General features: G+C 42.7%; 1 protein-coding gene across 2 annotated transcripts in view; it reads left to right on the top strand.

The window, feature by feature from the left end:
- The window catches only part of LOC133657640 (SH3 and PX domain-containing protein 2A-like), a 180,114-nt gene that overhangs the window by 61,354 nt on the left and 105,559 nt on the right, over nucleotides 1-13,201 (top strand). For both annotated transcript variants that reach the window (XM_062059206.1, XM_062059205.1), the window contains exon 6: nucleotides 3,966-3,997. In XM_062059206.1, the coding sequence (XP_061915190.1) occupies nucleotides 3,966-3,997 (32 nt within the window). The remainder of the gene's footprint in view (nucleotides 1-3,965; nucleotides 3,998-13,201) is intronic.

The following is a 13,201-nucleotide window of genomic DNA, read 5'->3' as shown; positions in this document are numbered from 1 at the left end:
TGACAGACTCGCTAACGCCGTAACACCAGTCCTATGTTTACACTAACTACCATGACATGTTGACAGACTCGCTAACGCCGTAACACCAGTCCTATGTTTACACTAACTACCATGACATGTTGACAGACTCGCTAACGCCGTAACACCAGTCCTATGTTTACACTAACTACCATGACATGTTGACAGACTCACTAACTCCATAACACCAGTCCTATGTTTACACTAACTACCATGACATGTTGACAGACTCACTAACTCCATAACACCAGTCCTATGTTTACACTAACTACCATGACATGTTGACAGACTCGCTAACGCCGTAACACCAGTCCTATGTTTACACTAACTACCATGACATGTTGACAGACTCACTAACGCCGTAACACCAGTCCTATGTTTACACTAACTACCATGACATGTTGACAGACTCACTAACGCCATAACACCAGTCCTATGTTTACACTAACTACCATGACATGTTGACAGACTCACTAACGCCATAACACCAGTCCTATGTTTACACTAACTACCATGACATGTTGACAGACTCACTAACGCCGTAACACCAGTCCTATGTTTACACTAACTACCATGACATGTTGACAGACTCACTAACGCCATAACACCAGTCCTATGTTTACACTAACTACCATGACATGTTGACAGACTCACTAACGCCATAACACCAGTCCTATGTTTACACTAACTACCATGACATGTTGACAGACTCACTCACGCCGTAACACCAGTCCTATGTTTACACTAACTACCATGACATGTTGACAGACTCACTAACGCCGTAACACCAGTCCTATGTTTACACTAACTACCATGACATGTTGACAGACTCACTAACGCCGTAACACCAGTCCTATGTTTACACTAACTACCATGACATGTTGACAGACTCACTAACGCCGTAACACCAGTCCTATGTTTACACTAACTACCATGACATGTTGACAGACTCACTAACGCCACAACTTGAACACATGATGTTAATATTATTTACTTCTGCATCATTGTTCTCTGTCAACTGAAAAAAAGCTTTTTTACCCTATCATGATTAAGGGTGTCCAAATTGTCATGATATCTCATGAATAATATTATTACAAAACCAGAACCAGAGAAGTTGTCACGTTGTGTAAATGGTAAATAAAAAGAGAATACAACAAATCCTTATCAACTTATATTCAATTGAATAGACTGCAAAGACAAGATATTTCACGTTCAAACAGGTAAAGTTTGTTATTTTTTGCAAATATTAGCTCATTTGGAATTTGATGCTTGCGACATGGTTCAAAAAAGCTGGCACAAGTGGCAAAAAAGAGTGAGAAAGTTGACGAATGCTCGTCAAAGACTTATTTGGAACATCCCACAGGTGAACAGGCTAATTGGGAACAGGTGGGTGCCATGATTGGGTATAAAAGCAGCTTCCGTGAAATGCTCAGTCGTTCACAAACAAGGACGGGGCGAGGGTCACCACTTTGTCAACAAATGCCTGAGCAAATTGTTTAAGAACAACATTTCTCAACAAGGAATTTAGGGATTTCACCATCTACGCTCCGTAATATCATCAAAAGGTTCAGAGAATGTATTTCTCCTAATTCTTCCTTTTACTTTGTAAACACTATTAATTTCAACAACCTCTTAAACTGGATCATATCAGTACATTGTCAGAAAAATTGTATGCAAATTATCAAAAAACTTTCCGTTCTTTGAGTTCCCAGTGAACAGACAAGAGGCTGTCTTTGTTGCACCAAGCCAAAGACTTGGAAAATCCCGCTGTGTACGATGGGAAGAGATGGAAGGGGTTATCTATTGTCATCCAAGACCTGCCCAAGCTCGATCCAGGACCAGTCCAAGCCAGAGGCATCATTTTTTTGTGTGCTAATGTGACAGAAAACAATGGCTGTTTACATAGCCCCCATTCATTTAGAAAATACTTGCCAATCATCCCGGATTTTCCGGGAGACTCCCGGAATTCAGCGCCTCTCCCGAAAACCTCCCGGAAGAAATTTTCTCCCGAAAATCTCCCGGAATTCAGCCGGAGCTGGAGACCACGCCCCCTCCAGCTCCATGCGGACCTGAGTGGGGACAGCGGCGACAGTCTGTTTTCACGTCCCCTTTCCCACGATATAAACAGCGTGCCTGCCCAATCACGTTATAACTGTAGAATGATCGAGGGCGAGTTCTTGGTTTCTTATGTGGGTTTTTTGTTAGGCAGTTTCATTAACGTCCTCCCAGCGCGGTAACAACACACAACAACAGCAGTCACGTTTTCGTCTACCGTAAAGCAGTTCGTCTGCCGTAAACAGCAATGTTGTGACACTCTTAAACAGGACAATACTGCCATCTACTGGATAGCCTCCGGGACACTGAAATTCAAGTATTTATTTTATTTATATGTATAATAAAATAAGTAAAAAAAAAAAATATATATATAGCTAGAATTCACTGAAAGTCAAGTATTTCATACATATATGTATATATTAGGGATGTCCGATAATGGCTTTTTGCCGATATCCGATATTCCGATATTGCCCAACTCTTTAATTACCGATACCGATATCAACCGATACCGATATCAACCGATGTATGCAGTCGTGGAATTAACACATTATTATGCCTAATTTGGACAACCAGGTATGGTGAAGATAAGGTACTTTTTAAAAAAATTAGTAAAATAAGATAAATAAATTAAAAACATTTTCTTGAATAAAAAAGAAAGTACAACAATATAAACACAGTTACATAGAAACTAGTAATGAATGAAAATTAGTAAAATTAACTGTTAAAGGTTAGTACTATTAGTGGAGCAGCAGCACGCACAATCATGTGTGCTTACGGACTGTATCCCTTGCAGACTGTAGTGATATATATTGATATATAATGTAGGAAGCAGAATATTAATAACAGAAAGAAACAACCCTTTTGTGTGTATGAGTGTAAATGGGGGAGGGAGGTTTTTTGGGTTGGTGCACTAATTGTAAGTGTATCTTGTGTTTTTTATGTTGATTTAATTAAAAAAAAATTTTTTTTTAAAAACTAAAAAAAAAAAACGATACCGATAATAAAAAAACGATACCAATAATTTCCGATATTACATTTTAACGCATATATCGGCAGATAATATCGGCAGGCCGATATTATCGGACATCTCTAGTATATATATACATCAAATATATATGAAATACTCAAGTTGGTGAATTCTAGCTGTAAATATACTCCTCCCCTCTTAACCACTCCCCCAACCATGCCCCCGCCCCCAACCACCCCCCTGATTTTTTATTTTTTATTTTATTTTATTTTTTTATTTTTTTATTTTTTTTTCCCCATAAAGAAATACAATCGTGTGTGCTTACGGACTGTATCCCTGCAGACTGTATTGATCTATATTGACATACACATACACAATATGTATATATTGTGTTTTTTATGTTGATTTAATTAAAAAAAAAAAAAAAAATTCTTGAGGTTGGGGACCACTGCTCTATATCCAACATTATGTATCAGTCTAATTGATCTTTTTTGTAACATGGTTAGCGAATGTAGCGCACATTTGTAGTTATTTCCCCATATTTCTACACAATAACTCAGATATGGTAACACTAGCGAGCAGTAGAGAATATGAAGTGATTTTTGACCCAGGACGTATTTTGCTTTATTAATTATAGAAATGTTTTTTGCCACTTTTTGTTGTATAGTTTGTCTATGAGATTTCCAGTCCATTTTATCATCTATTAATACTCCCAAGAAATAACCCTGTGACTGGTTGTTCATGTGGAGCCCACTCCCTCCCTGGTGGTAGTGGGTCAAGTCCTGCATTCTCACTGAGGGTTAGGCCTGCTGTGTGTGTGTGCCAAGTGCATCGGGACCATCCCGCAAATAGATGGTGTTCACTTTCAGTTTGAAGCTGCATCCATGCTAATGACCATGTCTCTCCTGTGTTGCTTCTTCTGCAGAGACTGTGGAGGCTCCGGCAGACGCAAATCAGGTAAGGTTCTGATTTTTTTGTTTTTACAATTGTCTGATGTTTTCATCCGCTTGATTGCATTTAAACAATGTTTTGATATGTTTTTTGAAGATGTTAATACCTGTTAGCACTAGGGTTGTACGGTATACCGGCGCTAGTATAGTATCGCGGTACTAAAGAATCAAAAACGGTACTATACTCTGCTTGAAAAGTACCGGTTCCCAATTATTATTATTTCTTTTTTTTAACGGGCATGACATTGCTGGTTCTAGGAGCAGAGGAGCATGTTCGGCAGCGCACACACACAGAGTACTTACAAGCAGACACAGTGTGTAGACAGGAAAGGGAGAACGGGCGCATTTTTGGTGTAAAAAGTAAAGATAAAGGTGAAGTTATAACACTGAAACTCCCTCAGGAAGAGCTGCTTTAAGACATGGCTAGCGAGCCTGCGGCTAACGTCCAGCCGCAGTGTTTTAGCTACTTCTAAATCACGAATCCTTGTCTCCATGGTGACAAATAAAGTATGTTTCTTACAAGTAGACGAGTAATAGTTAAACATGCTTCACTGCACACCGTAGGAGGATACAATAGCTCACCGCCGTCACCGCTAACAAAAGCTAGCATGCCTGAATGTAAACAAATGCCATGGGTGGATCTACGATCTACACTAAAAATTCATATTATATTTATAAAGTCAGTAAATATGTCCCTGGACACATGAGGACTTTGAATATGACCAATGTATGATCCTGTAACTACTTGGTATCGTATCCATACCTAAATGTGTGGTATCATCCAAAACTAATGTAAAGTATCAAAGAAAAGAAGAATAAGTGATCATTACATTTTAACAGAAGTGTAAATAGAACATGTTAAAACAGAAAACAACGCGACACCTACCCTTTACATCCGTATTTCTTCATCAGTATTGGTTTATTAGGTATTATATTTTATTGTATGATACTGTAACTACTTGGTATCGGATCCATACCTAAATGTGTGGTATCATCCAAAACTAATGTCAAGTATCAAAGAAGAGAAGAACAAGTGATTATTACATTTTAACAGAAGTGTAGATAGAACATGTTAAAACAGAAAATAAGCAGATATTAACAGTAAATGAACAAGTGGATTAATAATCAATTTTTTACAGTTTGTCCCTCATAATGTGTACAAAATAATAGGTGTATAAATGACCCAATATGTTACTGCATACGTCAGCAGACTAATTAGGAGTCTTTGTTTGTTTACTTACTACTAAAAGACAAGTTGTCTATTTTATTTAAGGACTAAATGACAATAATAAACATATGTTTCATGTACACTAAGATTTTTTTGTTCAAATAGAGACAATAATGACATTTTTTGTGGTCCCCTTTATGTAGAAAAATATCAAAATACATTTGGGTACCAAAATATTAGTATCGGGACAACCCTAGTTTATGGCAGTTGGATGTGCAAGTGTGTGTGTGTGTGTGTGTGTGTGTGTGTGTGTGTGTTTGTTGGAGTGCAAGAGTGTGAGTGACTCAGTTGACCAGAGGGAAAGGGGCGTAGGAGGCAGTAATAAAAGTATGCAAGGGGTTTTAGACAGCAGCTGTGAATATTTGTGTCTGTTAGTGTGCGACACACACTAAATATTATTTCATCACATTTCCTTTTTGCAATCCGGCACATTTCAGCCATGTTCCATGGCAATGAAGGTCGATGCTTGTGAAAGGTTTCTATAGGAGGGGTTGCAGCTTCATCCACACCGTGATCAAGCAGTTTGAGCGTAGCATCAAAAGAAGTGAGAGTGAGTTTAGAGTTTGAGCAGAAAATGTCGTATTGCTGTTCTGTTCTTGGGTGTTCCAGTCCTTCAGATAGAGAGATAGGAAACAACTTTGCTGAAAGAAGTGGTTCATACAGTTAATAAAGTTAGGGAAAATGTCTCTTAAAAATATCACTTTCATCATCTTGTGGAATACCATCGGACCATGTTTGTGTCTGCAGTGATCACTTTGGAAAATGTTTGTTTGAACATTTTGATTTGTTTGAGAAAATGAGCCAAAGTCAGTGAGTCTCGGTTTGAAAAATTAATTAATTGTAGGGCTGCAACTAACGATTAATTTGATAATCGATTAATCTGTCGATTATTACTTCGATTACTCGATTAATAATCGGATAAAGGAGACAAACTACATTTCTATCCTTTCCAGTATTTTATTGAAAAAAAAACAGCATTCTGGCACCATACTTATTTTGATTATTGTTTCTCAGCTGTTTGTACATGTTGCAGTTTATAAATAAAGTTTTATTTAAGAAAATAAATTAAAAAAAAAAAATATATATATATATATATTTTTTTTTTAAAAAAGCCTCTGCGCATGTGCATAGCATAGATCCAACGAATCGATGACTAAATTAATCGGCAACTATTTTTATAATCGATTTTAATCGATTTAATCGATTAGTTGTTGCAGCCCTAATTAATTGTATCATTTTTCTTTTAATAAAAAAATGAAAACGGGTCCCACAGACCCGAACACCACACAAGGAGTCCTTAATCTCGTTATATGCAAATATAATGACAATCAAGTCCATTCTGTTGTATTCTACTTCCAACAGACTTATGTAAGACTCACAGTAGTATAATACGGGAGACTTATGCTTTATGTAACTAAGAATTCCAGCCACACTGCAAAATGGAAACATTTCCGTCCAGTAACCTCCATTCTGTCTGCGTACCATGCAGCCTGGAAAGTGCGTCATTTAGTCTTAATTAGCATTTCATGAGCTGTGCTTCTTCTCAGATGTCCATGTGTTTATGCCTTTACCGATCCGCAAACCTTTGACCAGCGCCCCGTCGCATTGGCCGTCGTTAGCACGGACAAAGCACTGACCTCTCTCCTCCGGCAGACTGCGGTGGAGTTTGTGCTGTAGCTGCATCTTCATGCTTTTCCATAATTACACACTGCCAGGACGCTCTTCGCCCAGCGCCAGAATGCGGCCGTTTGCCACAAAACTGTAAGCGGTCCGAGGCTGCGGACGAGGATGTGTGCTTACCTGGCAAGCATGAAACATGACAAGGAGATGAAAACATTTGTGGTTAACACACTTGGAGACAATAGACCTCCCTAACTCCACCATTAGTGGTCTGCCTAGCGCAGGGGTCGGCAACCCGCGGCTCCGGAGCCGCATGCGGCTCTTTGACCACTCTGATGCGGCTCAGCTGCATACTTGCCGACCCTCCCGGTTTTCCAACGACCCCCCCCGATTTTCCCAGCAGACTGCCTCTCCTAGAAATCTCCCAGGGTAAATATTATCCTATTTTCACTCTAATTACTTAATCAAGGCACTGCATTAATTGTCCTCTATAGCATTTACAAACAGCGTGCCAGCCCGGCCACATGTTATATGTTGCTTTTACTTGCACACGTAGGCGACAGCAAGGCATACTTGTTCAACAGCCACACAGCTTACACTGACGGTGGCCGTATAAGTTAAAGTTAAAAAGTTAACTTTAACACTGTTACGTTACAAATATGCGCCACACTGTGAACCCACACCAAAAAAGAATGACAAAAACATTTCTGGAGAACATCTACACCGTAACACAACACAACAAATACCCAGAATCCCATGCAGCCCTAACTCTTCCGGTCTACATTATACACCCCCGCTACCACCAAATCCCCCCACACATCAACCCCCCCCCTCTCCGTGCGTCGGTTGAGCGGAAGAGTTAGTGCTGCATGGGATTCTGGGTATTTGTTGTGTTGTGTTTATGTTACAGTGCAGATGTTCTCCAGAAATGTGTTTGTCATTCTTTTTTGGTGTGGGTTCAAAGTGTGGCGCATATTTGTAACGTAACAGTGTTAAAGTTGTTTTTGTACGACTACCGTCAGTGTAAGCTGTGTGGCTGTTGAACAAGTATGCCTTGCTGGCACTTACGTGATCAAGGAAAAGCTACATTCAACATGTGGCCAAGCAGGTACGCTGTTTGGGCAGGCTGTAGAGGGCGCTAAAAGCAGTGCCAGCACGTCCTGAAATTTGGGAGTCTCCCGGAAAATTGAGAGTGTTGGCAAGAAAGACGCTATCAAGCGCCGTTCAATTAAAAGTCGCGGGCCGCACTAACATTAAATTTCCTTATTAAGATGCGTGTCGGTGCGTGTGTCAGAGACCCCTGGTTAACATAGCGCAAAGCAATTTAAGCTTTGTATGCGGTGTTTTTCATTTTAAATTTTCAAATTTTTTTTGTGGCTCCCATTGTTTTCTTTAATTTGTGAAACTTTCCAAAATGGCTCTTTGAGTGGTAAAGGTTGCCGACCCCTGGCCTAGCGTTATGTTACTTGTGTCTGATATCTCTATTCCATCTTCTTTAATAACACTGCATGACCTGAGAAGAGTAGCACGTCTGAGTTTGTACAATACGTACTTTTTGACCGTATTCTCAAGTTGGAAAAACATGCATGTCGATACATCAGCTTTTTGTAGGCTTTCAGCTTCAGCCTGCTTCATTGAGAGCTATAGTACAAAAGCCAAAAGCAGTGAAGTTGTGTAAATGGTAAATAAAAAGAGAATACAACAAATCCTTTTCAACTTATATTCATTTGAATAGACTGCAAAGACAAGATATTTCATGTTCATTTTTTTTTGCAATTAATCACTAACTTAGAATTTAATGGCAGCAACACATTGTAAAAAAAGGCATTTTTACCAGTGTGTTACATGGCCTTTCCTTTTAACAACACTCAGTAAAGGTTTGGGAACTGAGGAGACACATTTTTGAAGTGAAATTCTTTCCCATTCTTGCTTGATGTACAGCTTAAGTTGTTCAACAGTCTCCCTTCTCATATTTTAGCCTTCACACATTTTCAATGTGGCTTGGCATTGTCTTGCTGAAATAAGCAGGGGCGTCCATGATAACGTTGCATAGATGGCAACACATGTTGCTCCAAAAGCTGTATGTACCTTTCAGCATTAATGGTGCCTTCACAGATGTGTAAGTTACCCATGCCTTGGGCACTAATATACCCCCATACCATCACACATGCTGCCTTTTACACTTTGACCCTAGAACAGTCCGGATGGTTCTTTTCCTCTTTGGTCCGGAGGACACAACGTCCACAGTTTCCAAAAACAATTTGAAATGTGGACTCGTCAGACCACAGAACACTTTTCCACTTTGTATCAGTCCATCTTAGATGAGCTCGGGGCCCAGCAAAGCCGGCAACGTTTCTGGGTGTTGTTGATAAATGGCTTTGGCTTTGCATAGTAGAGTTTTAACTTGCACTCACAGATGCAGCGACCAACTGTAGTTACTGACAGTGGTTTTCTGAAGTGTTCCTGAGCCTATGTGGTGATATCCTTTACACACTGATGTGGCTTTTTGATGTAGTACCGCCTGAGGGATCGAAGGTCACTGGTATTTAATGTTGGTTTTCGGCCTTGCCGCTTACCTGCAGTGATTTCTCCAGATTCCCTGAACCTTTTGATGATATTACGGAGCGTAGATGGTAAAATCCTTAAATTCCTTGTTGAGAAATGTTGTTCTTCAACAATTTGCTCAGGCATTTGTTGACAAAGTGGTGACCCTCGCCCCCGTCCTTGTTTGTGAACGACTGGAAGCTGCTTTTATACCCAATCATGGCACCCACCTGTTCCCAATTAGCCCGTTCACCTGTGGGATGTTCCCAATAAGTCTTTGACGAGCATTCCTCGACTTCCTCACTCTTTTTTGCCACTTGTGCCAGCTTTTTTGACACATGTCGCAGGCATCAAATTCCAAATGAGCTAATATTTGCAAGAAATACCAATGTTTTCCAGTGTGAACATGAAATATCTTGTCTTTGCAGTCTATTCAATTGAATATAAGTTGAAAGGGATTTGTTGTATTCTCTTTTTATTTACCATTTACACAACGTGACAACGTCACTGCTTTTTGGGGTTTGGTACATTTTGGTACCCTAGTCCTAGTCCTGATACATGTTGGTGTCTCTACTCCTCCGCTGCTATTTTTGCCACAGTTTTGTGTGCAAAATGAAGCGGCGAGCGAGCCAGGCCGAGAGCGAGGGTGAGAGGGAGGAGAGGCGCAGTGCTCGGTCGGGAGTGTAGTGCATGTGAAAAGCAGATGGAGAAGGAGGTCCACGTGGCAAGTGGAAACCCTTCCAGTGTTGCGCCTGAACCTAAGGGAGTGTGTTTACGCGTGTCTTCATGTCAGCTCCGGGGACTTCTCGGGTGTGTGCGTCTGCATGAGTGTTTACATGTGTGTGTGGTTGGGGGGTGAAGGGGTTAACTGATGCACATATTGCTCCACCTCGGGCGGGTCAAGAGGTGCTTTGTGTTTGCAGATGGATAAGACTTGAAATTGGCACGGGAAATCGTTAAGGCAAAGTCTCTGCGGGACAACTCTGCAGTGTTTCAGCAGCCTCTCTGTCAATGAGAAGCCATTGAGCAGTGTGCTTTTAAACAGACCCCGGCCCGGCCCCCCGCCCACCTTTCTCATGCACAATGATGAGATTCACAGAAGAAGAAGGAGGCATTGAAGGGGTCAGAGCAGGTTCAACTTTGGCGCACGCTGCTCGAGTCGTAAATGATGCCTTCCATTCAAATGCGCAGCACTCGCATCAAGAAGACGGACAGTAATGCAAGCTGCCAACTATAAATGTGAATGATGTCATTGGTCCGGACGACCTAACCCTCATTTGCACTCCAAATCAATAGGGGGCACCAAATCCCCGTAGGAAGTCATGTAAAAGTGCATTGTAGAGGTTGCCCTCCAGCAATATATATTTGTCTCTGGCGTGTGTCTCCCTCCGGCTCCAACCCCAACCACGTCTCTCGTGCCGGCTGCTGCTAATAAGGGCAGGGCGACGGGTGATCAGATAACAAGCTCCAGCTGGGCAATCTACTCACCTGCCGCTGTCTTCGAGGCCGGTCCTTAAACCATACTTGCCAACCTTGAGACCTCCGATTTCGGGAGATTGGGGTGGGGGTGGGGTGGGGTGGGGTGGGGAGGAGTATATTTATAGCTAGAATTCACTGAAATTGAAGGGGTCAGAGCAGGTTCAACTTTGGCGCACGCTGCTTGAGTCGTAAATGATGCCTTCCATTCAAATGCGCAGCACTCGCATAAAGAAGACGGACAGTCATTGTAGCGTAATGCAAGCTGCCAACTGTAAATGTGAATGATGTCATTGGTCTGGATGAGCCAAACCTAGTTTGCACTCCAAATCAATAGGGGGCACCATACCACCAGAAAACAAATCCCCGTAGGAAGTCATGTAAAAGTGCATTGTGGAGGTTGCCCTCCAGCAATATATATTTGTCTCTGGCGTGTGTCTCCCGCCGGCTCCAACCCCAACCACGTCTCTCGTGCCGGCTGCTGCTAATAAGGGCGACGGGTGATTAGATAACAAGCCCCAGCTGGGCAATCTACTCACCTGCCGCTGACTTCGAGGCCGGTCCTTACACCATACTTGCCAACCTTGTGACCTCCGAATTCGGGAGATTGGGGTGGGGGTGGGGTGGGGTGGGGTGGGGTGGGGAGGAGTATATTTATAGCTAGAATTCACTGAAATTGAAGGGGTCAGAACAGGTTCAACTTTGGCGCACGCTGCTCGAGTCGTAAATGATGCCTTCCATTCAAATGCGCAGCACTCGCATCAAGAAGACGGACAGTAATGCAAGCTGCCAACTGTAAATGTGAATGATGTCATTGGTCCGGACGAGCTAACCCTCGTTTGCACTCCAAATCAAAAAGGGGAACCATACCACCAGAAAACAAATCCCCTTAAGAAGTCATGTAAAAGTGCATTGTGGAGGTTGCCCTCCAGCAATATATATTTGTCTCTGGCGTGTGTCTCCCTCCGGCTCCAACTCCAACCACGTCTCTCGTGCCGGCTGCTGCTAATAAGGGCAGGGCGACGGGTGATTAGATAACAAGCTCCAGCTGGGCAATCTACTCACCTGCCGCTGTTTTCGAGGCCGGTCCTTAAACCATACTTGCCAACCTTGAGACCTCCGAATTCGGGAGATTGGGGTGGGGGTGGGGTGGGGTGGGGTGGGGAGGAGTATATTTATAGCTAGAATTCACTGAAATTGAAGGGGTCAGAGCAGGTTCAACTTTGGCGCACGCTGCTTGAGTCGTAAATGATGCCTTCCATTCAAATGCGCAGCACTCGCATAAAGAAGACGGACAGTCATTGTAGCATAATGCAAGCTGCCAACTGTAAATGTGAATGATGTCATTGGTCTGGATGAGCCAAACCTAGTTTGCACTCCAAATCAATAGGGGGCACCATACCACCAGAAAACAAATCCCCGTAGGAAGTCATGTAAAAGTGCATTGTGGAGGTTGCCCTCCAGCAATATATATTTGTCTCTGGCGTGTGTCTCCCTCCGGCTCCAACCCCAACCACGTCTCTCGTGCCGGCTGCTGCTAATAAGGGCAGGGGGACGGGTGATTAGATAACAAGCCCCAGCTGGGCAATCTACTCACCTGTCGCTGACTTCGAGGCCGGTCCTTACACCCTACTTGCCAACCTTGAGACCTCCGAATTCGGGAGATTGGGGTGGCGGTGGGGGGTGTGGGGTTTGAGGGGGGCGGTAAGTGGGAGAGGAGTATATTTATAGCTAGAATTCACTGAAATTGAAGGGGTCAGAGCAGGTTCAACTTTGGCGCACGCTGCTTGAGTCGTAAATGATGCCTTCCATTCAAATGCGCAGCACTCGCATAAAGAAGACGGACAGTCATTGTAGCGTAATGCAAGCTGCCAACTGTAAATGTGAATGATGTCATTGGTCTGGATGAGCCAAACCTAGTTTGCACTCCAAATCAATAGGGGGCACCATACCACCAGAAAACAAATCCCCGTAGGAAGTCATGTAAAAGTGCATTGTGGAGGTTGCCCTCCAGCAATATATATTTGTCTCTGGCGTGTGTCTCCCTCCGGCTCCAACCCCAACCACGTCTCTCGTGCCGGCTGCTGCTAATAAGGGCGACGGGTGATTAGATAACAAGCCCCAGCTGGGCAATCTACTCACCTGCCGCTGACTTCGAGGCCGGTCCTTACACCCTACTTGCCAACCTTGAGACCTCCGAATTCGGGAGATTGGGGTGGCGGTGGGGGGTGTGGGGTTTGAGGGGGGCGGTAAGGGGGAGAGGAGTATATTTATAGCTAGAATTCACTGAAATTGAAGGGGTCAGAGCAGGTTCAACTTTGGCGCACGCTGCTCGAGTCGTAA

Source organism: Entelurus aequoreus, linkage group LG09, assembly GCF_033978785.1.
Source record: "Entelurus aequoreus isolate RoL-2023_Sb linkage group LG09, RoL_Eaeq_v1.1, whole genome shotgun sequence".
Taxonomy (NCBI): Eukaryota; Metazoa; Chordata; class Actinopteri; order Syngnathiformes; family Syngnathidae; genus Entelurus; species Entelurus aequoreus.
This window is presented reverse-complemented; position numbering and strand designations above follow the sequence as displayed.